Raw genomic sequence first — 27,681 nt, 5'->3', positions numbered from 1 at the left:
CGTCGATGAGGCGCGACGGCGGCAGCGCCATGCTGAGAAGGGAGGGCTTGACATGGCTCTGCCGCGCTCTGCACTTTTCCTGAAGCAGGCAAAAGCACTGTGTGTCGATAAGAAGACAGGGATGCCTGCTTTGTACCCCGGTCCCCAGCTTTCCCAAGAACGACGGGACCACCAGACCGGTGCTGGACGGGGGCCTGGTCCTTGTCTCACCCCTCGTCGTGCCATTTGGCCTTCCGGCTTTCCCTTGCTTGTTGCGGCACAGCCCTTGGCCGTAGTTGGCAGAGCGCGGGCTTGTCCTTGCTTGGATGACCATGGACGCTATCTTGCTTTGGCTGCCACCCACTCAATCCGATGGATGGCAGAAGTTAGTTTTTCCTGTTGATCATCCCGCAGAGTTCAATTGCCCGTGGCCCCCTCTCCCCCTCCCAATTTTTCTGCTCTTCACGGCTGATCACTCGTTCGACCACAAAATTTCTTAGCCTTGGGATCCGTGAGGCATTGGGATAGGCACGCGGCATACGGATATACGAAAGCGTTTCCCAAACACGGTTCGACGATAGCTCTGGTTCATGGAGACGCCCCTTCGCACGGCCAGCCCTTCCCCCGGGACGCTCATGCACATCGCAAAGACGCCCTGGTGACTCGGCGCACCTCGAATGAACCACCCACCGGGTTCCGTCCCAAGATCGACGACATGCTTCCAACAATCTTCGTCGCAACGGCGCTCGCTGGCGTCGTTCGCGCACAAAGTCAATCCGCAGTTGCTCTCACTCCTTCAACCGACTGGTTCGTTTAGACATTTCCTGAACTGGGCCCGCAATCTCATCTCTAACTGAACCAAGGTACGGCGTCGACGGCAACTGGTCAACAGTGAAGTTCCAAGTCGGCACGCCGGGACAGTCTGTCAATGTTCTTGCGAGCACGTCCTTGTCTGAATTCTGGGCTATTGGAGCCGGTGGCTGTCTTGCAAGTAAGTTTTTCAGCTGTCATTCATCAGCGTATAGATGCCAGCTCGCGCTCTGGCCTAGGCATGTCAGAGCTAATATCTCATGAAGAGGAGCCCTTGTGCAACACCGCCAGAGGCAACGTGTTCACCATTGCCGACTCGAAATCCTGGAATCCGTTGGGCGCATGGCAGCTTGGTCTTGATTATCTCGGCTATGGTGGAAACGGCGACTATGGACTGGACAAGCTTTCAAGCACGCTTTTGACTGGGGATGGAATGAGCATGGACAACATTGTGACCGCGTCAATCAACAGCACCGACTACTATCTTGGATATCTTGGACTCGGCATCACCAAGGGCAGTTTTGGCAATCAGGTTGCCGAATCACCCTTAACGCAAGCGGTCAAGAATTACGGATGGATCCCCAGTTACAGCTACGGCTATACTGCTGGCGCCTACTATAGTAAGTGCATGCTATCCGCTTCTTTGGTCGTATACTAACCCTCGTAGTGGGCATGTCTGGCACGCCATGCTCTGTCACTCTGGGAGGCTACGACGCGAGCCGTTTTGTCCCACATAACAACGAATTTTCCCTAGATCCGAGCGATGGCCTGCCTCACGCCCTGGTCCGTGGCGTCGAAGTTACCGTGCCACAAAGCAAGGAGATGCCGAGCGGCTGGGATGCCAAGACGAGAATATTGTCCAACATGTCCACGTCTTTCAGTGCCATGATCGACAGCTCAACCCCCTTTCTTTGGCTCCCTGACGCTATTTGCGATGAATTCGCTAGTGCATTCAACCTGACCTACAACAACACCTTCAACCTGTATACTCTCACCGATGAACAGTATGCCAACTTTAAGGCCGGCGCATCTTCTTACTCGTTCACTTTCTCCTTTTCTAGCCATGACAACAGTGACGACTTTGGCCACCCTCTCACCGTACCGGGCGTGGTCAACATTACAATCACAGCTGCAGCCTTCGCGCAAGTTTTGCGATATCCATTTCAGAGCGAGACGATCAAATATGGCGAACCTTCAGTTCCTTACTTCCCTCTTCGAAGAGCCTCCAACTTGACGAATACGTTCATCATCGGAAGGTCGTTTCTCCAAGAAGCTTACTTGATTACCAAGTACGATACAGGCGTATTCTCTCTCCACCAGGCCCTGTTCCCGGATGCACCTCTGCAATCATTTCAGCTGAAGAGTATTGTGCAGCCTAGCAATAGCCCTTTCCCACCGCCGGCCCAGGTGAATTCACATACAGGTCTCTCGACAGCGCAAATGGGTGGCATTGCGGCAGGCGTGATCGCCGCTTGCCTGATAATGCTTGCTGGCTTCTTTTTCTACCGTCGCCGCCAGCGAAAGAAGCAGGAGATGACTAGGTCGTTGGAAGATGGGAAAGATGCCGCATCGTCAATTATGCCAGAGTCGCCAAGAAGCCCCATGGCCAAGTTCTTCACAAAAGTGCGGGGCAAAAAGAAGACTCAGCGCGTATCGACACATGAAGTGATGGGCAGCACAGCCCAGCCTGTGGAAGTTGCGGCTGATGCTAATCATGCAGTGTACGAGTTGCCTGCACCGATAGGTCCGGTCGAGCTGGATGGAGAGGACAATAAGTCGGTACATGAGCACACCGAATTCGGGACGGAAGACACGCAAGATGTGAGCGCCTACGAGCTTGCGAGGAGAAAAGTGGAATTCCAACTTCAAGGCCCTGTCCCGGCGTACTCCCCTCCAGAGAATCCGGCCGACTTTCCGCCTGCCGAGAAGCCGATGCAGTACACGAGCCCTGTCGCGACTTTCAGACCTGAAGAGTTTGGGTTGTTGCCTGCTTCGTCCCCGGCATCTGCCTCTTCGCCTTCGTCTCCCACAGTATGCGAAAACTCTTCATCAACCCATGGCTCCTTGCCATCGCCAATGAGCCCCCGCGCTGGAGAATGGACGAACCGCCTATCTGATCTCCCATCACCCCTGACAGAAGGCCCGTCGTACCCATCACCAACCTTCACTGTCAGCAACCCCGGCAACACACTGCCTCAGCCTGTGTCTCCCGAGAGCGAGGCGTTTACGGCGACCTGCGCCACCTTCTCACCTATGCCGCCAAACGTTCCTCTGCCTACCCTTCCTTCACCGCCTCCATCAACCCATCAAAGAGCACCAATCGACCCGTCAAATATCGTCTGCTTGGGCCCTTTGCCAGAGAACGTGTCTCTTCCAGAGCCCGAGGTGTTTCCCCCTCCGCTGGCATACTCTCAAGGGACGAACCTTGCCGTGCCTGAGGATCTCACTGCTCATCGCCTATCTACCGATACTTTGGGAAGCAACTGGACCGAGTTCGAGGAGGAGCTCATGGCTCAGGACAACCTGACGAGACAAGTGAGCCTACCAGATGAGGAGAGGAGTCAGCAAGCGGAATCAACCTCTTTGCGAAGCCTGCAACGCCTCGACGGCTTCGAATTCATCCACATTCCTCAGATGGCAGAGCGTCGCTACAGCTGGGAGAACTAACAACATGAAAAGCCTGCCATTCTTTCCGGAAAAAATGACTTGATCTTTACAAATAACCACTTATAATGCACGACTGCAGAGAAAGCGGCCGGCACTATTTCTACTTCTTTCTTTCTTTCTTTTTCAGCAGTCCGATTTTCTTCAGATTTGAATCAATCAAGATACAGCGAAGGAGTTTGGGATAAAATGTCTCCCCAGAAAGGGAGACACAGGGATATCAGCATGCAGACATGCCGGCGTTTAGGTGCCCATAAAATTGGGCCTGGGAAAGGACTTGGTTGATTGCGGGAAGCGGGAAGATTACCCCAGATGGAGATGGAGAGTGGAGAGCCTAGCTACGAGCAGATTCGAACCAGGAACTTGGGATTTGTTTGCGATATGCTCAAAAAGGAACGAGATAGGGAGGTGGCGAGGCCACCAAAGGTGCTACGTTCTGGCATCTAGACAAGCCTCACCATCTCTAGTTTCCACTCTCAGCATCGTAGAGAAACAAATAAATAAAATCAAAATCAAATGAATGATCTTTCTCTCCTCACGTGTGATTTTCCCGTGGGTGGATTCGGGGTCTGTGAAGGTTAGGAAACATCATCGAGGGCCAAGAGTACCGCTGAGTTTGCCTCCACCCTCCACTATGGATAACAAGTGCACATTTGGAAGAAGGGTTATTGGCGTACGTTATCTGCTATACACGATAGCAGTACCGATTCTAAGTGTATTGAAGCCGGAGGGAAACTGCTTTGAAAAGGGTGTAGTCCCATTGTCTGATCTATTGCATCTTCCGCGTTGGGCACGTGAACTATGTAGTATACAGAACCCTCGGCCCAGACCTTCCAACGGCTCTATCAGGGAGAAATCATCCAGGTAACCCCCCGCGATGGGAACCCCCATGGCAGGCAGTGCTTCGCCCTTACCAAATCTCCTCCCACCAAGTCAACCTCGCAAAAGCAGCCTCCACGGCCGCTTCGTCCGGGTACCTCGACGAATCGCCGCGCAGACAATCCTTGACGGCCTCCTTGACGGCGCGCGACATCTTGAGGCTGCCGCCGCAGACGACAAAGATGGCGTCCGAGGCGACCATGGCGCGGATGGTTTCGGGGTGGTTGCGAATCACGTCCTGGACGTAGGCTCGCGGGACGGACTTGTCGCGAGAAAAGGCTGGCAGGATGTCGAATTTGGGGTTGGTGGGTGCGGATGCTGCGTCGGCGTCATTGGTTGTAGCAGCAGCAGAATCGGTAGTAACAGTAGTAGTGGTAGTGAAAGAAGGTAGGGTATACCTCGTCTTGAGGTCCTCCCAGACGTCACTAAAGTGGAAATCTGCTTTTCTGCTGCGGCTACCGAAGAAGACGGCGGTATCGCCGACGCTCACGCCTGAGGCGAGGTGGGAGAGGCGTTCTTCGATGAAGAGGCGAAGGGGCGCGACGCCTGTGCCGGTCGCGATGGCGCAAAGGGGCCGGTGGGCGTGGACGGGCCCGTGGAGGGATGCGGAGCTGCGGTTGAGGGTTATGCGGAGAGGGGTTCCGGGCGAGGTCAGGGCTTCGAGGTAGCGAGAGCAGAGGCCCTGGCGGATTTTGCGGAGGATGGTCTGGTATTTGACGAGGGCTATCAGCAGGGTGATGCTCGTCTTCGTTCCTGGTGTTATTGTTGAACTCGTCGTCGACGTTGTCTCTTGAGAGGGCGGGAGGCTGGGTTGGTGGGCAATGCTGGCTATGCTGGCTATGCTGAAGTCCCGGCCGCGCATGACGGGGAACATGTCGAGGACGCGGCTCAGGGGTATCCGGACGGAGGTGAACTCCTCGAGGACCTCGAGGATGGTGCGGCGGGGCCTGGTGGTGTAGTCGTAGAACTCGTCCGTGTACTCGCGCATGGTAAACTCAAGGAGGCGCTCCTTGTGGTATTCGTCGTCGGAGAAATAGTACATCTCTTTGAGGAAGCTTCGGCGCGGGGTGCAGGTGATGTCAAGATTGTGCGTGAGCAAATCACGCAGGGTCGTCGGACGGTCGTGGCTGATGTAGAGACCGCGAGGGAGATTAGTGACCCCAGAAGAGGACCTGAAGGACAGAGGAGAGTCGGCAATGTTGTTCCATTGCATTAGGTCTATGAGTTTTTGGACGTCTTTGGGGAAGTTCTTTGGGTAAATCGTCAGGCTGTCAAACGGGTTTATTGTGGGAGGTCCATTGGCAGAAGGCTCGACGGCGAGGCGTACGAGACGGACGTCTTGGAAGTGTGTCGTAGGCGTCACTCTTTCATTGAGTTCGAGGGAGGCGGCATGGCCGTCAGGGATGGGTAATAGCGTTGTTGGGGGAGTTTGAATCTGAGATTCGAGACCGTCTCCCGTCGGCGAAGGTTCGGTAATAGTCATTTCGTTGGTCGCATGTGTTATATCCTCGATGGCGCTTATTGTGTTTGAGTTGGGAGAAGTACCGTTGGGCTGGTTGTCGTTTCCGATCTCTACCACATGCCCATTTGTCTTATGCTCGCTACTGCTGCCAGAGGTTCCATTTTGTAGTGTCTCTGGGCTCGTGGCTAGCTCGACGGTATATCTCGGGGGTAAAAGAGCGCCCTCTGGGATGGGAGAGACCCCCTCTGGCAGGGGGTACAGCTCGAGTAACCGCTTTTGCAAGTCTGCGGCCCAGGGCATGTATCTTTCGTCCGCTCTGCTCGATACTTAGTAAAGATCATCAGATCAGATAGCAGTTGGGGGATGGTTTTTTTTGTGTATTTTCAACACGGAGCAAGATATTTGCCTTCCATCGGATGTTCGATAGACGGGTATAAATGATTGGGAGAGAATAAGGGGATGTCAACAAGGTGTGAAGAAAGGCTTGGGAAGACTGATAGGCACACCTATCGCAGGTCGGGGTTGACAAAACGGAATAACTCAAGCACTGTCGACTCAAAAGGTAGACCGTATCGAACGCACTAGCATTTCGATGATTGGGCTCTGAATATCCGTCCTCTCATGAGCAGCTTGCTGAGGAGTGCGTCCACTACAAAGCTTGTTGAAGCTCTAGATGAGAAGGATATCCACGATGGGAGAAGCACACAGAGACAAGGTCCAAAGAGATGAGGGTGGTCTCGCATCTTGATGTTGTGAGGAGCTTTGTCACAGAACATAATGCACAACCACCCAAAATGAAGATGGGAAATGAAGGCGAAGTAAGAAGAAGTCGACAGGAACTTACCCATCCGAGTCTTGCTCGTCTGCTTCGCCTCGTGGATAATACTCTACGGCACCTAATTGCTCTAGCCGCTTATGCAACTTCCTAGCAGCCCAGTTAAACCTGTGGGAAATGTCAGCCGTTAAAATCATTACTGATCATAGCAACCGTAGTCCTCAGCGAGAGCAACAAGGGGAAACAACGCCAGAGGGCCAAAAGACATACTTGATGTACAGGCTATCGCCAAGTCCAAAAGTTGTGAACTTGACTGCGCCGAGGCAGCCAGGTGGTAGCTTCTTCCTCAAAAGGCTTTTCCAAAAGGCAATCGAGTTACGAGGCATATCACCTTGGCCCGTCGTTGATATGACAAAGATGACCATTGAATATTGAAGCAACATGCTCTACCAGAGAAGTCAGCGATGCGCAAGGTATGGTGCCCAATGACGTGTAATGAAGTGCATTGGTAGACAGATCTGCAGTAGAACATCCAGGCTCAAGGAGACCTACCAACTGAGCTCCGTTCATCTCATCAACCTTGGTCTTGAAATGCAGACGTTGGGCGTTGCGACCAATTTCTTCGGCAATATCCTGGGCATTGCCGGTCTCCGAGCCGTAAAGGACCAACATGGACCGGCCTGGCAGGTCAGCCACCACGGCCGGCTCGGGACCGGTGATTTCGGTGACCATATTCTTTGAACCGAATTTGAGGCGAGGTACTTGTTGCTTGCGAAAAGCTGATGGCAGGCTCTATCCGGACTTGCTTGTGTTGTGAATGTCAACTGCAGCGTGATCCGGGTGGACCTTTTCAAAATCGTGACTCTGAGAAGATGCGGCTCTTGGGTCTGCTAGCGCGGGGGTGCAGCTTCTTGGAAATGTTTTTTCTCTGCCTTCCCAGCGGCATCGGAGCTGCAGGAGCCATTCGGACTCTCAAGGCGCAAAAATGCGAAAACGCATGTGCTTTGTTGAGTCACGTGTTATCGCACTGGCTTGATTTTGAGTTACTTAAGTACAAATAGAAATTTGGGAATATCAGTCAGACGTAAAAGCTGGAAAAAGAGAGATTCTACGTCGTGATAGTCTAGTTTAGAGACAATCCTCGAAACGTCATTGATTGCTCGGAATTGTCTGGGGCACAAGCTCTTGCGAGCGAGCGCAAGGCAGCCTGTCACGGCCTGTGTATCGGTCAGCCACAAGCATGGATAACAGCCGACCTCCCCAAGATCCAGGTCCCTCTTTTGCATGCGCCACAGATGGGAGAGAATCCCATCGAAGAGATGCAGGGCACCAGGACCCAGTGCCGGAACTTAGACAGTCACTAATCCCAACGAGATTAGAGCGGCGATTCGTGGGCTGAGACCCCCTAACGACTAAAGATGCGGCGGTGTGCTGCCTTGCATGCAAGGTAACGGTTGGGCGGGCTGGGACCACCTCACACACGGTGACACGGGAGGTCGGCGCTGGTGTCACTCTCCAGGCAGGGCGAGTGACAGCATGCCCCATTCCGAAGAAGCTCCTGTGGAGAAGCTTGAGGCGCTTTACTGCGAGACGACAGATGAGGCAAAGTCAGGGAAAACCTTCACGACTCAGGTCCCCGCCTTACCACGCCTCGAGCTGCTGACACGACTGTTTCCGTCTTCACCGAATCCCACGCGAGCTCAGGATTCTTGCTGACGATGGCGACCACAAAGCGAAATAGCATGCGCAGGTCTGAAGACGCGGGCTCATCTGTTCTGCCCGGGCAGTTGCCCTTTGCGCCATCCGAACATCCTCAATACTATCCTGGGTGGGAGATTGTCTGTCGATCTGTACGCGCGACAGTCATCCCCTTGCTGATTGGTGTTGGTTGAGCATCGGATATTCGCGCTCGTGTTGACATCAATATCGGACATGAGAGCGCGGGATTGATAGGAGTAGCTGAGTCTAGGACAAGGGACAAAGGGAATCTGCTGCCCTCGTCCCTTCTTTGCACTGTTGGCCGCCCCCCTGCATCGCACCGTTAGGACCCATGGAGCTTTAGCGTGGGTTGCTAGGGGACCCTCACCAAAATCTTCATGCGCTCCGCGAGATCCAGTGGGCCGTGGGAAATTGTATCATTCCGGACGCCAAAGCATCTCTCCGCGGTCCCATAGATACGGGAGGACGGTGCTGACCAGGGACGGGAGATGGGCCCTGAATTGGCATCCGCCGGAGCCACATTGCTGAACTGGCCGGGCCAGCCGTCGCGTCACTCGCGTGTGTGCAAGCTGCGAATGTCTTGTATTGCTGTAGTTGAGGTTTGGGATTGGCGACGTGTAATTACACTGCCGACTGTGAACCGTTGATTGCTCTAGGCTCAACATCCAGTTTGGTTGATATACTACTGCAAGGTGCAAACCAACCGAGAAAACAAACTGCATTGATACATGGTTTAGCTGAGATGAACTAGAGGCAAGGTTAGGCAAAACAGAATCCATTCGGTAGACGCTCGCATACAGGGCAGTCTCTCGCGATGGACCGTGGATTTAAATCTCCGATTTATGTCCCTCGCACCGTCGCACGAAGCAGTCCAGGAAGTAAGGTCGGAAAGATTGATCGTGATCGTTGACTGCGGTCGTTGGCAAAAAGGTTATTTGCACAGTACTGGCTCCGAAAGAAATCAACTCACGTCCAGACAGGAAAGGGTACTTCGCACCAGGCCTTGAATGGTACCGATAAGCAGAGGATGAACGAGAAAGATTTGCCGACATTGGGCTGAGTGGGAGCTTTCCGAGACAATGTTGCACGAGAGCGTCCCATCCGGCTGCTCTCACAGTGTAGATATGAGGGGTCATGACCAGACCATTGCGAGCAATCTTCAAAAATCACAGCCAGCGATATGAGGTAGGAGAGAGTATGATGGGCGAGGTGATTCTTCCCAATAGTTGACAGGCGGATCCCAGGAAATCGCGTTGATTGATGCAAGTCTTGCCGATGTTGAGCAGCGAGGTACCATTACCGGCGGCCAATCGGGATTTGTGGATGCGGCAAACGTGGGCAAACCGGGCCAGCAAGCACCTGGGGGCCATCTTGAGGATGCCAAAATATCAGACTTCAAGGTTTGTGGACTGAAAATCGCACGTGAGCAACCACAATGGTCGCGGGTAGCTGCAAACACTTTGGACCGACACATACTGCGTAGACAAGTCAGGTCCGCTATCCGTACTCCGTAGAGACCAGACCGTAGCTGCCGAGATCTTTGTCGCATTTCTGGCGGCCAGTGGCTCCACGAACACGCACATCAGCGGGTGGGCACTGGTTCAGGCCTGGCTTGGCTAGGGTCCCATCACGACCATTTTGCGGGGGAAGAGTCATACCACCGCCCTGATAGGCCGATGCTGTTGTCACCGCCTGGGCAGATCACACAGGTTTCTTCTCGTGTGAGTTGCATGTCTTTTGTTGATGGGTTGCTCAATATAACTGTCTTCCAGCCAGTCAGGGCTTATGTTGACGACCGACGTGGCTGATAAGGTCTGATGTATAAACGAATGTTGCGGTACCGGTACTCCGTCCACGAAAGGTACATCGATGGAAAGGGGGGGAAAGAAAGAAGAAGAAAAAGAAGCAATGAAGAAGCTGCACCTTTCTTCTCCTAGCAGGGGTTGCCGTCTGGCCCATCTCTAAAAGCCCGTGCTCTGTGGCTTGAACAGATGGCCTGTCAGGTACCTGCCATGTCCAACACTATCGTGTGGGTCTTTCCTGGATGGATGGCATTCCACCGCCTTACCTTCCTAGGGTTGGTAAAGGGGACCTCCTTCCACTTCAACACTGGCAAGACCACCTTTCATGAAGGTTTGGCTGAATAAGACGCCCAGGCACCTATGGCACCTTAAATTGGGTAAACAGTTGACGCGTGAGGAAAGAGATGAGGTGAACAGCTTGATCCTGCCTCATGATTCAAAGGCACTTTCTGACGTGGAACTGAAGCTGTAACTGCGTGTTTCTACAAAAGAACTGTTCTGTCTTGGGTTCCTGTTGATAAATATATCGTAATCAAACGAAAAGGGAAAAAAAACGATAGGCCCATCGCGTCATCCGGCGAGAAACATATGGAAAGCTGCTGCGCTGCCGTCATTTCCATTCGTGCCTTCCCCCTTCCCCCTTCTCCTTACCCCATACCCCCCTACCCGGCTGCTGCAGACACAATAGGCAAGTACCCACCTACACCCTCGTCTTTCCGCACCGCCACAGCAGCCTAGGAGCCCGCTCTTGCCATCCCAAGGTACCCAGAACGTGGGCCGCACCTGCTGTTCGGTGGGTTTGCGCCTCGCTTACCCTCGTCCTCTGTTTCCCCTGCTCACCAGAAAAAAAATATTTGTATTTGAGGTCGCGGCTTGAGCCATCCCTTTCCTCTCTCCTTTCCCTCCACATCACAAATTCAAGATCCTGTGTCACCGCGCAACGCAACGTCGTCTGTCAACTTTTTTCAAGCTTTCTAGGGCACCAAGCTACCCTGAGAAAATTCCCCCTCATTGTTTCAGAGTTCTAATCCACCGAACTTCCATTCTCCATCAATCTCGAATCTTCGTTCCTGCCACCGGGTCCAAGTTCGCACGTCATCTGTTATCACGCACTTCACCGAAACGCAGCCTCAACCACCACAAACCTCCGTCTCCATCCACCAGACCAACACCGCCAAAATGTCTGCTGCCGTCGAGAAGGTTTCCGAAGCCGTCAATGACGTTACCAATGCTCTGAGCAATGCCACTATCTCCGACAAGGCCGCCGATAAGCCTGCCGCCAACAACGATGCCGTCCTCGCCAGCGCTGCTGAGGGACGCCGTCTGTACATCGGCAACCTGGCCTACGCGACAACGGAGGGGGAGTTGAAGGAGTTCTTCAAGGGTTACCTTGTGTAAGTTGTCGCGAATCCTCTCGTCGTCACTTTTTGTCGTCACCGACCTTGTTGGCGTCCTCAACCTGTCGTCATTTCATCATGGGAGCCTACTCTAGGCGATCGTGCGAGCTTGTTTCCGAGGAAGCTGTACCTTCCCAAAGCACCTGTTCCCCACATATCCTCTACGCCAATGCTTCTGACATCGCATCGATGCCCACTTGCTTGCATCGTGTGCACTTGACTCACGATGCATCGAGGTTGGGCGTCGCGTTGCGTCCGTTGCTGCCCTGCTGCTGCTGTTGCCTAGACCGCTTCTCTCAACTGTCACGATGTTGCAGCGTGGCCTCTCATCCCTCCCCTGCCCCGCAAAAATTCCACCCACTTGCGTCACACATGACAACTCATACTGACCCGCCATTTTCCATAGCGAGTCCGTCTCCATTCCCAAGAACCCTCGCACCGACCGACCTGTTGGCTACGCCTTCGTCGACCTCTCCACCCCTTCTGAGGCTGAGCGCGCCATCTCTGAGCTTTCCGGCAAGGAGATTCTCGAGCGTAAGGTCTCGGTTCAGCTTGCCCGCAAGCCTGAGCCCGCTGGAGAGAAGACCGAGGGTGCCAACGGTGAGGGTGCTGGTGAGGGTAACCGCCGCCGCGCCTCCGGCCGTGGCCGTGGACGTGGCCGCGGCCGTGGCGGTCGTGGTGCCCGCGGTGGCCGCAACGTAAGTTGAAGTCACACAACAGTTTGCGAGAAGCTGCTTACAAATTTACAGGAGGATGGCACTCCCATCGAGGGTGCTGCCGCCGAGGTCCCTGCCGGCGCTCCCGCTACCTCTGAGGTTCTGCCTCTGACCGATGCCACCAACAAGGATGCCGCCAAGACCCAGAAGGCCGGCGAGTCCGCTGAGGCTCGTGCCCCCCGTGAGCGTCGCGAGCGTGGCCCTCCCGCCGACGGCATTGCCTCCAAGACCAAGGTCATGGTCGCCAACCTCCCCTACGACCTGACCGAGGAGAAGGTATGATATTATCATTGGCTCTGTTGATTGCGTCGTACTGACACATTTCAATAGCTCAAGGAGCTCTTCGCCGCCTACGAGCCTTCTTCCGCCAAGATCGCTCTCCGCCCCATCCCCCGCTTCATGATCAAGAAGCTTCAGGCTCGCGGCGAGCCCCGCAAGGGCCGTGGCTTCGGCTTCGTTACCCTTGCCTCTGAGGAGCTTCAGCAGAAGGCTGTTTCCGAGATGAACGGCAAGGAGATTGAGGGCCGCGAGATCGCCGTCAAGGTCGCTATCGATAGCCCCGACAAGACCGACGAGGAGGCCAACGCCCCCAAGGAGGAGACCAAGGCCAACGGCACCCAGGAGGCTGCCACCGAGGCCGCGGCTGCTCCTGCTGCTGCCGAGACCCCGGCCGCCGCTCCCGCTACCACCGCCTAAGTGTAGGCGACCAACCTACAGCCCCGGCAACGCGTCTCGGCCCAACCTCCCGAGCCATTGTCTTTACGAGCTTTACGATGCGGTACCTGTTACGACGATTTCAATTTTTTGGAAGTGCCCACCAAAAAGGTGGCCAAATACATCTACGTCTGCCTTTTTACGAGATTCGCTCTCGGTAGATAGGCCAAACAAGATGTGCAGGGCTGCCACCATCCCTAAACTAATACACATGATCTTACCGGCCACCTCTTCTGTACTTGTTACCTAACCTCCCATTTCTCCGTCACCCTATGCTGGGTTGTAAATTAGCTTAAGCTGGAGGCGGTCTAAAAGGAAGAGGAAAAGTTTGGCGCAAAACGTTTCAAATCGGGTAGCTTTTTACAGTTAACAAAAAAATACAAAAGGGCGGTGCAACACCAATAATCGGTGAGAGAATGCATCATCGTTAAGTGATTTTAAGGTTGCGGAACGTAGTTCGAGTTCGCAGAAATCGTCTGAACGGCTGCTAACAGAGTGCTGCCTTGCAAAGTTCGCACATGGAGATCCATGGCCATGCAGATTTAGGAAGGTATTAAGGTATGTTGTTTTCAGGACTGGGACACTTTTCGTTGACCATTCGGTGGGAATCCGTGGTTGGTTTCGGTGGTGCATGTATAGCGTTTCAAGGACTACCATTGGGTGGCGGCAGAGCCCCAAAAGCCAAGTGTCCCAGACCGAACGAAGTCTGGACCTTTCCTTGTCTGGCGAGTCTCCAGCAGAGCCCCATGGAGTTGAAGGGCCCCTGTCTACCTTGTCTTTTGCACCGTGACTACCTGACCGACTTGAGAGGTTCCATATGAACTGTCTCGATTGCTTGAATGAGAATCCATACACTCGAGCATGACGATGACTACATGGGACTGGAAGCACAAATTGGCAGGTTGGTGTTACCAGAGACTCGGTAGCTCACGTGTCCGTTCCCCTGGGCCAGGAAACTCAAATACATGGATGAAATTGAGGGCAACGTCAGTCACTAAAAGGTACCCAACCCGACCAGACGCCCAGACTCCCGCACCCTAGTCGACTGCCAGCAAAACCCCTTATCGGCATCGAGAAAGCCCCTCCACAACTCCTCTGCGACAAGACAACCTCCCACGTACCTCAACCTGCTCTCCTTTGCCACGCGTTTCCCCCTCATACCCAATCACCAGCCCTGATTGCTTCCCACGATGGCTTCCAAGGCCATGTGGGAGGTTGATCCCGAGACGCGCGCCAAGGTGAGTCTTCTTCCAAGTCGAGTGCGTCGCTTGCGACTTCGCGACTCGCCGCTAACCCAACGTCTCCTCACAGCTGGCCGCGATTCAAAAGGAGGCCAAGAATAACGTCTGCTGCGACTGCAACGCACCATCCCCGCAATGGGCATCCCCGAAGTTCGGCATTTTCATCTGCCTCTCATGCGCCGGTGTCCACCGCGGTCTCGGTGTGCACATTTCTTTTGTACGCAGCATTTCAATGGACGCATTTAAGCAGGTCGAGATCGAACGGATGCGCCTGGGTGGCAACGAGAATTGGCGCAACTTCTTCGAACAGCACGAGGACACCAAGATGAGAGGCATCTCGTGGGACGACGCGACGATCGCGGAGCGATACAGTGGCGAGGTCGGTGAGGAGTGGAAGGATAGGCTCTCTGCCAAGGTCGAGGGCAAGGAGTACGTTCCCGGCGAGAAGAAACCTGCACCAGCACCGGTGGCGAAGCCGGCCAGCCGAACGGGCACCCCTCTCAGCAGCACAAACAGCCGCGCCGCCAGTCCCGGCAGGAAGGTCAAGGTGGACGACAAATACTTCTCCAAGCTCGGCGCCGAGAACGCCTCCCGATCCGAAGACTTGCCTCCCAGCCAGGGAGGGAAATACGCAGGATTCGGCAGCAGCCCCATGCCCGAGAAGAAGGAAAGCGGTATCCCGACCGTCGATGATCTACAGAGGGATCCAGTGGCTGCTCTGACTAAGGGGTTCGGCTGGTTCACAACCACCGTCTCCAAGACGGCTAAGACGGTCAACGATGGCTACATTCAGCCCACAGCGAAACAGGTGGGTGACTCTTCTACTTCAATCATATCTCCTCCGGCGCCGGCCCGAACGAAGAACTCTGGACTAATCCGACGTCCTCCTTGAAATCAGCTTGCCGAATCCGACTTTGCAAAGCAAGCGCAGATGGCGGCGGCCAACGCGGGCCGCGTCGCGCAGCAGGGTGCCCGCAATGCCCACGACGGCTTCAACCGCTTCGTCGAGGGCGGTCCCAGCCAAGGGGGCCAGGGCGGAGCGTCGAGACAGGCGCCGTTGGATGAGAGCAAAAAGGACTTTTGGGACAGCTTTAGCAGTCTGGCGGACCAGAGGCAGACGCAGAGCGGCAGCTCGATTGGTACGTCTGCTATGGGCAAGAAGACTGGAGGTGCCGCGGCACCGGCTGCGAAGAAGGACAATGATGGATGGGATGACTGGTGAGTGCGGGCGTTATATACGGGGTCCGGAGAGGAGGGCTTAGGGGTTCGGTGGGTGAGCGGTTGTTGTGCTTTGGCGGGCCTGCAAGTCGAAGAATATCAATTTAGACTGCAATATCACTTGTTTCGACCTTAGAGACGCTATGCATTGGTACGTCTAATAGGTGTGCAACTGTTAAGCTAAGTGTGTCTCATGCTTTCATGGTGACAGTGCTCTGCTGAGTGGATAGAGTTGAGCGAAGCGAACTTCTCAAAGCCGAGATGCCTTCATGTGAGGGCGAGACTTCCAAACGAGCAATTCGACCAAAAGAGAGGAGCTTCGGGATTATGAGCCTGCAAGTCGGCGTCTACACTCGAATGACCGAAAAGGGCTTACGGTGGGGCGGTGACCCGAGGTTAGCCGGTATCGCTAACGACGGAGGTCCCATTTTCCCCAGTGACGACACGGACCTCGACCATTGAAGACCTCGAGCTCCCACCACACCCTCCAATTCCCATCTGCGCAGTACCACAAGCAGCCCCCCTCCACGCATCACCACCGGGCCATTGAAGAAGCATAACGAGAGAGAGCCCAGTCATGTCCGCCCTCCGAATCCTCGTCCCCGTGAAGCGGGTCATTGACTATGCTGTACGTCTACCAAAGCTCTGCTCACGACTGCACGCAATGGCACTCCCGCAGAAAATTGGCTTGTGATTGTGTGGTCCTCAACTAACATCAATGGTTCCGCAAAACTTAGGTCAAGCCCCGAGTCAACAAGGCCCAGACGGGCGTCGAGACGGCCGGCGTCAAACACTCCATGAACCCCTTTGACGAGCTCTCGGTCGAGGAGTCGGTCCGCATCCGCGAGAAGAAGCGGGCGCCTGGCGGCGTCGAGGACATCACCGTCATCTCGGCGGGACCCCCCAAGGCCGTCGACGTGCTGCGCACCGCCATGGCCATGGGCGCCGACCGCGCGATCCACGTCGAGACCAAGGAGGGCGACGACCTGGAGCCCTTGAGCGTTGCCAAGCTGCTGCGCAAGGCTGCCGAGGAGCACAAGTCCAACCTCGTCATCCTCGGCAAGCAGAGCATCGACGACGACGCGAACCAGACGGGCCAGATGCTCGCTGGATTGCTTGGGTGGCCGCAGGCTACGTCGGCGAGTGTGGTGGAGTTTGGCGAGGGGGACAGCGTGAGCGTCACGCGCGAGGTCGATGGTGGCGTGGAGACGGTCAAGGCGAAATTGCCGATGGTGATTACGACGGATCTGCGACTCAACGAGCCGCGGTATGCGAGCTTGCCGAATATTATGAAGGCGAAGAAGAAGCCGCTTGAGAAGAAGAAGCTGGCCGACTACGGGATTGGTGTTGAGAAGAGGTTGAAGGTTTTGAAGGTTACTGGTGAGTTATTCTTTGCGCTCTTGGCGAGACTACTGTCTTTCCCCCAACATGTCTGCTCAGAAAACGGATTGGTCATGTTTTTCTCTGGAGAATTTGCGAGCTAACGAATCTTCACAGAGCCCCCTCAACGCCAGGGTGGCGGCAAGGTCGAGGACGTTGACGGTCTCGTTGCGAAGCTCAAGGAGCTCGGCGCCTTGTAAGGGGCGTGTCATGGCTTGTACCAATACGAAGAGACCCTTTTTTGCAATAGAAACGATTTAAACGCAGGCTCCTCGGATGTTCGGATATTATCGCGGACGCAGTGTTCGGAATACGAATGCACTTTCGAGCCATTAATGATATCTCACGGCACATCTTAACCAATGCAATATATTCGTCGCGTTTGTTACTGACATCGCAGCTGTTATACAACAGCACTAGACTCACGGTACTGGAATGGCCCTCCATTGCGTTAGATCGATGTACCAGGTCCTAGCCTGGGTGTGTCACATGAAGATTTCTTGCTGCCACATCATCTTGTGTAGCTTGAATCGGCTGACTTCTGCCATCTTGAAGTCGAGGGGGAACGATGAGCGACGTAATCATCAATTGTTCAGACGGAAAAGCAAGCTGATGTAGCTTGCCCCCTTTAGCATCTCGGTCGAGAGCTCGGCCTAGGGTAGGTGTTACGTGGTAATCATCCGCTTCGCTGTCGAGCTTTGTAAGATGGTTGCGGACCATAGGGAAGTCAACGGAACGGTCCGGCCAGCGTCATGAAACCGAGCACGTAATGTACCGCCATTACGGCACCGCCGAGAGTAAATCCAGATTGCGAGGCATCTCGGAGATAGACCTCGGAATGCGAAGGCAAATGGGACGCGGGATGTGGTCGACCGGCATGGACGTTTGCTGTGCTGAGTTTGCTGATTATTCTAGATTAAACCCCGCGACATGCATCGGCTCGTCTAGGTAGGTCAACCTCCAAACGAATGACGTCGAAAGTATGCAGAGTTCACTACAATAGCCTGCCAGTATCTCCTAATATCAATCAAAGAGGGCCAAAAAACAAAAGCTCGGGTGCAAGGTCCGGGAATCGAGCCCAGACTATGCTACAACCTACGAAGCTCTCCATCTGCTTGGGGAAGCAGACTTCTCAGGGTTTCTCACCAAGTTCGTATCCTAACGTCTCAATGCGCTATACCGCTCGGCCACCGGGCTCGATTGGGCTTGGTTGAGAAAAAGGGCGCTCGATTTGAATATAAGGTAAGGCGAGCACTCTTACGGCAGGTGCTCATCGGGATGGTTATCACAAGGCAAGTGGTCAGCCCAGGTGGGTCGGGTGTATATTCCACAGGAATAAACATGGGATCACAGAGGCCGTCGTCAAATTCTCTATATCGAATCTAGTCCCCTGCGGCCGTCGATTTTTTCACCCATCACACCTGGCTATACGAGCTCCCACCGGCAGCTTTATCGAACTCCATCGCCTCCTGCAGCCCAACAATGCTAAACAACTTCCTCGGCGAGAAGTCAGACTTCGTCCCCACCACGCCTGTCTCCTTCAACCTCGCCAGCGACTCGCGAATCGCCTCGTACGCCGGCGCAATGGCCGCAAACGGCACAATCATCATGCGGTACCCCAGCTCCTTGGCCTCGGCCGCCGTCCACGACGGCGTCGCACCGTGCTCGACCATGTTGAGCAGCACCGGCGTCGGCGCGAGAGCCTGACACGCCGTCCTCGCCTCCTCCGCCGACGTCACGCCCTCGAGGAACGCGACGTCCGCACCCGCCTCGACGGCCGCCCGGAGCCGGCGCAGCGCCTCGTCGAAGCCGTGCGTCTGGATCGCGTCGGTGCGGGCTATTACGACAATGTCGGAGCCGATTTTGCGGCGCGCGAGGAAGGCGGCTTTGATGCGGGAGAGGAAGACGTCTGTGTCGACGACTTGTTTGCCTGTGAGGTGGCCGCAGCGTTTTGTCTGGACTTGGTCTTCGATGTGGAGGCCTGCGACGCCGCTTCGGGCGTATTGGGTTACGGTGCGGGCGACCATGTTGGGGCCGCCGTAGCCTGTGTCTGCGTCGGCTACTAGGGGGATGTTAGGGTCTAGGTTGGCGAGCATCTCGGCGTGGGAGCGCATGTCGTCTAGGGTTGCGAAGCCGAGGTCTGGGAGGCCTAGTTTTGAGGCTGATGTTCCTGCGCCGGTCTGGGGGTTTTGCCTCCGTGTTAGTGAAGGGGCGGAGTGAGTCAGAGTGAGATGCTGATTGTGGGCTTTACCATGTAGAGACCGTCGAAGCCGACTTCGAGTGCGATTCTGGCGCTGAAGCCATCGTAGACACCTGGTAGGAGAATCAGGTCGTCCGTCTCGTTGAGGCGTTGCCGCAGCTTTGTTGCTGCCGAGACTGGGGTTGAGGAGCTATCGTTGCTTGATGCCATTTTCGGCCTCAATTGCTAGATCAATTTCACTATGATGGCTGATGTTTGATTGACCTCAACTATCCAGGCCACTGATATAGAATAATCTGTCAAGATAGATGTTGGAAACTGATGTGCTTATGAGATTGCGGATGAACGACAGAGAAACAGAGAGGGAAGTTCAATCAAAGTCCGAGGAAACCCCGCCAAGACGCGCCGAGATAGTATCCGGGGATTTTCTAACCGACATCGCCTCCCTCATGACGCAACTGCCGTGGATGCAGTTAGGCTAGTGTTGCGTTGGATTATTCCCATCCCCACATTCCTGTGATCGTCTCTTTTCTTCAACGACTCTCCATTGTTAAAATGAGGGCCAACTCGCCATTCGGACATTTCGGGCAGACGGCAACGGCAGACGCGTTGCTGGCCCTTGGCTATAGTTTACTTCCACGACTGACCATTCAGAGAGCCTCATGCTCTTGCGAGGTGGAGGGGGTTTGGACTTATTCCCGTCTTGTTTGCTGGGCTTTTTGCTGAATAATAGACACGACTTACTACTTCAACTACGGATACTGTGTACCGTGCGTGGGTGAGCGCCGAGGTCGGTTCGGTCTTGGGTGCTTCTTTTGGTTCTAGAACATCGGAGCCGTTGCGGCGAGTTTGCTCGGTTGTTATGAGGTTGGAGATGTGCGCATGTACATAGTCCGACAGCTCATTGACCTTCGCAAGACGATGGTGTGAGAACGTCGTTGGATGGAATGGGCGAATTGTGCAGGTATGGCAGGTAATCATGAGACGCATTGGTGCAATGACTTTGGTGTTGGGCAAAGTGTCTCGATATCACATGTGTAACATTGATCTAATATTTCTGAGTCAACCATAGGTCATTTACGATGTAACTTCGTTGAGCATATACATCTCCTGTCTTTCTTGAATCTCACAGCACAAGGAACCGCCCATCATGCTGTATGTGATAATAGCCGTCCTCTTTATATGAGAGGAAAAGACAAACGAAGACCACGATTCTGAAGGTCCGTTCCCTATCATAACCCCTCACGGAAGCGCATCGGCCGAGTCAAAAAAGTCTCCGTCCGATCACACGCTCGTCCATACCACGGCAGACAGGCGGTATTGGACGAATAGACTTTCCTACAAGCTTGAGCCCAAGCTTTCGTAGATGACCTACCATCCCTACCCTCCCTTCCCCTTCCAACGTCACAGCCGCGACGCGTCGTAGAGTTTAATAGTTTGCATACCTTACCTTGGTTGCTGAGAAAATTTAAGCATCTCGGGCTCCCGGGAGTTAGCGACGGACCACGGTTTGATTTTGACTTTGGAGTGTGGAACGTTGGTGGGCATTCCCGTCCACCCCCGCCCAATGTGGTGCGAATACACTCGTTCGAGTTGACATGCTGAGACTCGACGCTGGTGATTATAACCGGCAAAACCTGGAAGCCAAGCTCGTTATCGGGAGCCATGGTTTTCGGCTTATTGATGTCTTGCTGTTTTGCTTGTTTTGGGCCATTTCCCATGTGCTGCCATGTGAGTAATGAAGGACGAACGTGGAAGAGGAGGAGGGGAAGAGGGGAAGAAATATAAACCTTCTGGCTTCTACCATCCAGGTCATGTTCATGTCCGAAAGCGAGGCGACGCCAGCCCGGTTTGACTCGATATATCAAAAGACAAAAGCTGCCACACCCACCTTCAAACCCTTTGGTCAACGGTTCATCTTCACCTCGCATTCTGAACCCCCCTTAACCATCGATTTCCAATCGTCCGCGCTGACAATCGTACCCGGGAAGGAATCCGAAGTCGCTAAGATGGGTAAGATCACCCCTGCGAGTAAAGAGGAGGTCTCAGTCGACACGATCGAAAAGGGCCCGCTGCCCTCCGCGTCGCCGTCGTCATCGCCAGTGTCTCCATCATCCCCGCAGCTCGTCCTCGAGACCCCCGATGAAGTGGCCATGGCACACCCCGAGTGGCGCGCGGCGGAGAAGAGGCTGGTGCGGAAGCTGGATGTGACGCTTATGCCGGTGATTTGGACGCTGTACATGTTCAATTACCTTGACAGGAATAATCTCGCGTACGTTTTCTCGTCTCCTTTCCTGGGGGTTTTGAATCATTTGATATTGGAGTTTGTTGGTCTGTTGTTCATGGCAGAAAGGCAGATATTCGTTTAAGGATGACGTATGATGGTGACCCGCGATATAGACAGGCCAAGTTGGACAAGTTTGAGGCGGATCTCGGGCTCGTGGGGGAGCAGTTCAACACTGCCGTAGCGATATTCAATGTCGGGTGGGTAATTTGGATCTTTCGCCGTTTTTTCCTGTTTGGGTACGTCACTGACTTCCCTTCGTCTTGATGAACAGGTACATGGTCGCCCAATTGCCGTCCAATATGCTCATCACCCGCGTGCGTCCGAGCATATACCTCCCGTGCTGCGTGCTCCTGTGGTCGTGCGTGTCGGCCTCGACGGCGGCGGCGAAGAACTTTTCGAGCCTCGTCGCTATTAGAGTGATACTTGGCGTCGTCGAGGCGCCGTTCTTCCCCGGGGTAAGTGACGCACTGCTGTTGTCGTGAACATCCCCCTCTCAATGGTCTATTCAGCTGGTCCTCCCCGAATCTCGTTCAGGTGTAGAGAGCCATTGACGTCTGCTAAAACACTCACCATGATGGCCAGATCTTCTACGTCCTCTCCTGCTGGTACACCCAAAAAGAAATCGCCTTCCGCACGGCGATCCTCTACTCGGGCATGCTCGTCGCGACCGCATTCTCGGGTCTCATCGCCGCCGCCGTCTTTGCGCACCTCGAAGGCGCGCGCGGGCTCGCGGGCTGGCAGTGGCTCTTCATCATCGAAGGGGCGGGCAGCTTCGCGTCCGCGTTCGCGGCGTTGGCTTTCCTGCCGGATTACGTCGGGTCCCGGACGGGCATGTGCTCGTGGCTCATGTCGGAGCGAGAGCTGCAGGTCGCGGCGCAGAGGATGGCGGCCGATCGGGTTTCGGTGCCCGAGGAGACGTCGAGTGTGTGGAGGGGTTTGGGGCTTGCTGTTAAGGATGCGAGGACATGGGCTTTTGTGAGTTTTCGGCTTTACCCCCCTCTCCTTCTCTTTTCTCCTGCCGCTGCTTGCTAGAGCGCAGCTTCCTCTGGAAAGTGTAGATTTGAAGAGAGACGCGTTCTCGACTGACTTGGACGGCGCTCGCAGGTCTGCATGATGGCCTTCTACCTCTCCTCCCACGGCCTCAACAGCTTCTTCCCGACAATCGTCCAGGGCTTTCACCTAGGCTCCAATACAACGACACTAATGCTCACAGCGCCACCCTACCTCGTCGCCGCGGTCGTCGCCCTCTGCATCGCCGTCTCCTCGGACCGCCGCGCCGACAGGGGTCTCCACATCGTTGGCCCCGTCTGCGTCGCCATGCTCGGCTTCGTCATCTCGGCGGCGACGACGAACCGGCCGGCGCGGTATTTCGCCAGCTTCCTGTACCTGCCCGGTGCTTTCGCGTCGACGGGTTTGATTTTCAGTTGGGCGGCGAGCGTGGCGAGCGAGACGCCCGAGAAGAGGGCGACGGCGACGTCGATTGTTTGTTTGTTGGCGCAGGTTGGGAATATTTGGAGCCCGTATTTCTTTAGGCCGGCGGATAATCCGAGGTATCTACTTGCTTTTTTGCTGATGATGATGTTTTCCGTCATGTGTATCGGGACGGTGTTTTGGATGCGGTGGTCGCTTGGGAGGGCGAATCGGAGGATGGTGGATGAGGCTGAGGCTGAGGGGGCGGGGAGGAGGGTGAGGTTGTATATACTCTGATTGAAGAGGACGGAAGAAAAGTAGAATCGTTGGCATTGGAGTTTTTGATCTTATCAGAGTGGAACATCACTTGATGTGAGACTTGAAGCTTAAAGATAATGAAGGGCATTAGACTTGATGGTGAACATCTCAGCAAGACTAACATCGTGGTCTGTAGTGACCTCAAACTGGCTTCAGTTAAAGGTCATCGGCTAGCAGCAATGAAACTGAAGCAGTCTCCATCCTGCTGCGAGGCCATCTCATCTTGAATGCCTCCTGTGGCTTCTACTGCCCACAAGTTCACTTGACGGTGAGGCGTCCGTCCCCACTTTGATGGCTTCACATAGAGTTTGAAGAGTCCCAGCAAACGCGGAATGAGAAAGTCGTGACTTTGCCGCGAAGGTTGGTCTTTCTGTCCACAATGCTGACTTGACGTCTGTTGGCGACAGCGCAGTGAGGACTCCGGCGTCTCGAACACGAGATGAGGGGTCAGAAGCCAAAGTTCTCGACCGCATCCTTGGCATGTATGTAACCAAGCCTGTTCTACCGTACAGGTGCTGACACGGTGAGACCACACGTCGAGTTCGAAGTCGAGGTAGCATTCCGTAGAATCTCGCAAGTCTAAACACAAAAGACGAATGAGACAAAAAGGCGGGAAAAAGAAAAGACGGCAAGCACACGAAAGCCCCGAACATGATGGCCCACTGCGCGTTGTTCGCGTGGTTGCGTGGCTACGTGCTTAGAATCATGTTGTAATTAAGTCATTGGTTGCGAGAGGCAGACCGCCTTGAGTGAGCCGGGGTTTCCGAGCAGATGGGTGCTGCAAGGTCCTGCATCTGTCTTCTTTCAAAGTTCCAAACGCGCGCCCCTCCAAGAGTCCAGATCCAGACAGGAACAAAAAAAAGGGACGCGGGAAGGCGGGCTCGAGTCGGTGTAGACTGCAGGATCCCGGAGAAAGGGTTGAAAGGGACTCTAATCGACGGTTTCCGTTTCTGGTTGGCAAGGGAGGACCCGATAGCTTGCGATAGGCCGGCCGCCAATGCGCGTCCCCGTTTGACAGCCCCGTTGCGTTGGAAGAGGCAGGAAGAGTTGTTTAGTCGTTCTAGCCCAACCGGGGAGAGGTGAACTGATGCCTAGGTGGGTGGTTGAATGCATTTGCATCTAGACGGTTTATGCAGGGAAACCCAGGGCTGTCTACGGTATGCAATGTCAGCAGTTTTAACTCATCCAGTGGGACAGTCACCTCTAGCTGAAAGTGGGACTCCGAACCCGGCGGCGGGATGGGGAAGGGCGCGAGAGAAAAGCAAGACGAGAAAGAGCCCACCAACTCTGATATTGCGTCAATTTTGGGGGAATGAAGCTTTGGAACAGTGTGCCGGGTAGCTGCAAAGGCGATCTCTGGGTTGAAAGCGTCCTTCCGCAGCCCAATGCCGGCTCAATGGCTCAGCGTAGAATTTTTCTAGTGCTGAAGTTGTGAACAGAGCATTTCCGTACATACAAAAGTACAAAGCACGGCGGGCGGTGATGTAATTGTCCAAGTCCACTGTCCAAGAGTACCTACTGATAGGACCAGTCCAATTCGGCTTCAGCAGGGCTGATAAGAAGCAGGGGCAAAATGATTAAAGGGCGGAATTGCTAAAAGGCTGGGCGAATTATGTAAAGCCCCGCGATAAGGAACGACATCGGCGGGCGCCCTTGTGCTGGGGCGGGGAGGTACCTTACCTTACACTACGGTTTACCTGCCGGCTGTCAGTGCCCGCCCGGTGCTTTGGTGACAGCCCAAGCTTTGGTGCGGCGAGAGTTTCCCCTGCAGGCATCCTCACAACGGGGGGCCCGTTGACCCCCCTTCACTGGTTGACTAGCTAATCAGCGACCGATCTTTCCCCAAAGGGTCCAATGACAAGCTCCCCAAAAAAAATTTGCCCGGCCCCAAACCCAAGTACTGCTGCTGGCTGTGGCCTGCCATGGTGACCTTGACCTGACGTTGAATACCTGGGAACTGGGTGACGGACGGGGTGAGCGGTGGTGGAGGTGGAGGAAGAGGGGCCCCGTTTGCTGAGGTACCTGCTGCGCTCCATCTGTGTGACTCCGTGTGCCGGCGCTCGTGCTTCCTATTTTTCTACCCGATCTCCTCCCACCGCTTCCCTTCTCTTTTTTTCCTTCCCTTTTCCCTCCTCCAGATCCAAAAATCCTGCCGCATCGTGCAACACTCTCGTCACAGATTATATCCAGCCATCATCCCTCCACAGCCTCGCCTCGAGCACTTCACTACCCTTCTTCTACTGATTGACCATTTGCAAGCTGCCCTTATGAACGGGCGTCCTTCAGTCTTCACCTCTCAGGTATGTAGATGGTTTTCATTCATCTCTCTATCTATCCAATCCTTCCCTTGCTGGTTCGTCTGAGCTCGTCGTCTTCGTGATACCTCTTGACCCCGCAGCCAAACTCTGTCTCAAGCTGGTACTCACAGCCCAATTGAAGCTCCTTGGTGTCTAGTTGGCTCGCACTGAAGACGCATTGCTTCCCTTCAATCATTAATATTGCTAAATTTCGGTTGCTGACTCGCTATCTTCAGGATTATCTCTCAGGTTAGCATAATACCCTCGATTGACTCACCGCCCCTCCATAGTGGCACGCGAGACTGACCATGTTTCCCACCCCCCAACAGACCACTTGTGGAAGGCTGCCAGCCCCTAAAGTGCCTATCCAAACCACAAGCAACTTCTTCTACAACACCTTTACCTAAACCACTGCCAACATGTTCTCCCGATTGGCTTCCCTCACCAAGCCCGCGGCCAACGGTGCCGCCGGGTTGAGCTCCGGCCTCCGAGTTCAGACCCGATTCCTCTCCGGCCAGGCCGCTGGTAGCAAGGGCCGCAAGATGCCCTTCACCCAGACCCGTGCCACCACCCCCGTCGCCAACCTCGACGCCACCTTGACCATCCGAGTATGTCACCACCGAGAAATATCTACCTACTTCGCCATGATAGAAACAAGCTTGCTAACAATTCCTTCAGGATGGCCCTGTCTTCTCCGGCCGAGCCTTTGGAGCAAACTCCAACATCTCTGGCGAGGCCGTCTTCACCACCTCCTTGGTCGGGTACCCCGAGTCCATGACCGACCCCTCCTACCGTGGCCAGATTCTGGTCTTCACCCAGCCCCTGATTGGCAACTACGGTGTGCCCTCCAACCAGCGTGATGAGTTCAACCTCCTCAAGTACTTCGAGTCCCCTCACATTCAGTGTGCCGGTGTCGTCGTCGCAGACGTGGCCACCGAGTACAGCCACTGGACCGCTGTTGAGAGCTTGGGCAACTGGTGCGCCCGTGAGGGTGTCCCGGCCATCTCTGGCGTCGACACTCGTGAGATCGTCACCTACCTCCGTGAGCAGGGTTCCTCCCTCGCTAGGATCACTATTGGTGACGAGTACGACGCCGACGAGGACGAGAGCTTCATCGACCCCGGTGCCATTAACTTGGTCAAGCGTGTCAGCACCAAGGCTCCCTTCGTTGTCGAGTCCCCTGGCGCCCGCTTCCACGTTGCCCTGATTGACTGCGGTGTCAAGGAGAACATCCTTCGCAGCTTGGTCAGCCGTGGCGCCTCCGTCACCGTCTTCCCCTACAACTACCCCATCCACAAGGTTGCTAGCAACTTCGACGGTGTCTTCATCTCCAACGGCCCTGGTGACCCGACTCACTGCCAGGAGACCATCTACAACCTTGGCCGCCTCATGGAGACCTCCCCCGTCCCCATCATGGGAATTTGCCTCGGCCACCAGCTTCTCGCCTTGGCCGTCGGTGCCCGCACCATCAAGCTCAAGTACGGCAACCGTGCCCACAACATCCCCGCCCTCGACTTGACCACCGGCCAGTGCCACATCACCAGCCAGAACCACGGTTACGCCGTCGACTCCTCCACCCTCCCCAGCGACTTCAAGGAGTACTTTGTCAACCTCAACGACGGCTCCAACGAGGGCATGATGCACAAGACCCGCCCCATCTTCTCCACCCAATTCCACCCCGAGGCCAAGGGTGGCCCGATGGACAGCTCCTACCTCTTTGACAAGTACCTCGAGAACGTTCAGATGTTCAAGGACAGCGAGAAGATCTTCAAGGACAACCGCCCCACTCAGCTCATGCTTGACATCCTCAGCAGGGAGCGTGTTGGTGTCGAGCCCACCACCCTCGCCGCGGCTGCTTAATTGAGTCCGTAGTGTGTGATCCGAATAGGGGTTACTTGCGTCCTGGTGCAAAATGGGGTTTTTGGTTTTTGTCTTGTAGTTATGGGTATCGCGGCAGTTGATTTGGGGTCTATTTGGACCCTGGGCATACATATCAAGTGGGATTTGATGATTCCTTTTTTTCACTACACAGTTCATAGCAGCTCTGAGAAAGCTACTTTCCTAAATTGAAACCCAAAACGTTCATGATATGGAAACATCATTCTTCACCCAGTTCCTTCTCATGTGACATGAGGCTAAAGAAGCAGCAGCTGACGACCAGTACAACCACGGTGGTAGGCGCCACGTAAGATGAAGATTGCCATTGCCAGAGGGAAAGAAGAAGTGCTGATTATGGCAGGCATATCAATTGCACAGGACGGCAATGCCAGGGCGACGACCAGCCTAGGTCTTGACCAGTGTCGTTGAGTTCTCGGACGCCCATCACTCACCGTACGCACTTCATTTCCACGTCACTCTAGCACATACTGTAAGCGTAACGACAGCTATCCCGCCGCCTTATACTCTTTTCCGT

At 54.7% G+C, this 27,681-nt stretch overlaps 8 protein-coding genes across 8 annotated transcripts; 6 read left to right on the top strand and 2 right to left on the bottom strand.

Annotated features, from left to right (window-relative positions):
• Nucleotides 1–243: 243 nt before the first annotated feature.
• On the top strand, nt 244–3,859 carry HER10_EVM0012029 (eukaryotic aspartyl protease). The gene is made up of 4 exons (XM_035481433.1): nt 244–786; nt 843–970; nt 1,056–1,409; nt 1,457–3,859. Exons 1-4 carry the CDS (start codon nt 695–697, stop codon nt 3,454–3,456), a joined length of 2,574 nt encoding a protein of 857 aa, XP_035327357.1. The 5' UTR covers nt 244–694; the 3' UTR covers nt 3,457–3,859.
• A 504-nt stretch (nt 3,860–4,363) lies between these two features.
• Nucleotides 4,364–7,301, bottom strand: HER10_EVM0010101 (flavodoxin; the record flags this gene model as incomplete). The annotated part of the gene is made up of 4 exons (XM_035479571.1): nt 4,364–6,110; nt 6,639–6,737; nt 6,840–7,015; nt 7,122–7,301. The coding sequence occupies 4 exons, from the start codon at nt 7,299–7,301 to the stop codon at nt 4,364–4,366; spliced, it is 2,202 nt and encodes a 733-aa protein (XP_035327207.1).
• Nucleotides 7,302–11,269: 3,968 nt separating this feature from the next.
• On the top strand, nt 11,270–12,899 carry HER10_EVM0000392 (RNA recognition domain-containing protein; the record flags this gene model as incomplete). Its single annotated transcript, XM_035470177.1, has 4 exons — nt 11,270–11,484; nt 11,894–12,185; nt 12,237–12,479; nt 12,534–12,899. 4 exons carry the CDS (start codon nt 11,270–11,272, stop codon nt 12,897–12,899), a joined length of 1,116 nt encoding a protein of 371 aa, XP_035326449.1.
• Nucleotides 12,900–14,107: 1,208 nt separating this feature from the next.
• Nucleotides 14,108–15,380, top strand: HER10_EVM0007885 (uncharacterized protein; the record flags this gene model as incomplete). The annotated part of the gene is made up of 3 exons (XM_035477425.1): nt 14,108–14,155; nt 14,229–14,966; nt 15,057–15,380. The coding sequence occupies 3 exons, from the start codon at nt 14,108–14,110 to the stop codon at nt 15,378–15,380; spliced, it is 1,110 nt and encodes a 369-aa protein (XP_035327017.1).
• A 474-nt stretch (nt 15,381–15,854) lies between these two features.
• HER10_EVM0003933 (putative electron transfer flavoprotein domain-containing protein) lies at nt 15,855–17,105 on the top strand. The gene is made up of 3 exons (XM_035473594.1): nt 15,855–16,004; nt 16,114–16,756; nt 16,874–17,105. The coding sequence occupies exons 1-3, from the start codon at nt 15,954–15,956 to the stop codon at nt 16,954–16,956; spliced, it is 777 nt and encodes a 258-aa protein (XP_035326738.1). The 5' UTR covers nt 15,855–15,953; the 3' UTR covers nt 16,957–17,105.
• Nucleotides 17,106–18,171: 1,066 nt separating this feature from the next.
• On the bottom strand, nt 18,172–19,166 carry HER10_EVM0003207 (uncharacterized protein; the record flags this gene model as incomplete). Its single annotated transcript, XM_035472891.1, has 2 exons — nt 18,172–18,936; nt 19,008–19,166. The coding sequence occupies 2 exons, from the start codon at nt 19,164–19,166 to the stop codon at nt 18,172–18,174; spliced, it is 924 nt and encodes a 307-aa protein (XP_035326680.1).
• A 1,799-nt stretch (nt 19,167–20,965) lies between these two features.
• On the top strand, nt 20,966–22,950 carry HER10_EVM0012498 (major facilitator superfamily transporter; the record flags this gene model as incomplete). The annotated part of the gene is made up of 5 exons (XM_035481892.1): nt 20,966–21,228; nt 21,357–21,440; nt 21,515–21,698; nt 21,826–22,218; nt 22,348–22,950. 5 exons carry the CDS (start codon nt 20,966–20,968, stop codon nt 22,948–22,950), a joined length of 1,527 nt encoding a protein of 508 aa, XP_035327403.1.
• A 2,737-nt stretch (nt 22,951–25,687) lies between these two features.
• Nucleotides 25,688–27,128, top strand: HER10_EVM0011316 (carbamoyl-phosphate synthase subunit arginine-specific small; the record flags this gene model as incomplete). The annotated part of the gene is made up of 2 exons (XM_035480751.1): nt 25,688–25,876; nt 25,947–27,128. The coding sequence occupies 2 exons, from the start codon at nt 25,688–25,690 to the stop codon at nt 27,126–27,128; spliced, it is 1,371 nt and encodes a 456-aa protein (XP_035327297.1).
• Between the last annotated feature and the right edge of the window lie 553 nt (nt 27,129–27,681).

This window comes from Colletotrichum scovillei, assembly GCF_011075155.1.
Source record: "Colletotrichum scovillei strain TJNH1 chromosome Unknown Contig00011, whole genome shotgun sequence".
Classification (NCBI taxonomy): domain Eukaryota; kingdom Fungi; phylum Ascomycota; class Sordariomycetes; order Glomerellales; family Glomerellaceae; genus Colletotrichum; species Colletotrichum scovillei.
The sequence above is the reverse complement of the archived record's forward strand: the minus strand, read 5'-3'. Positions and strand labels throughout refer to the sequence as shown.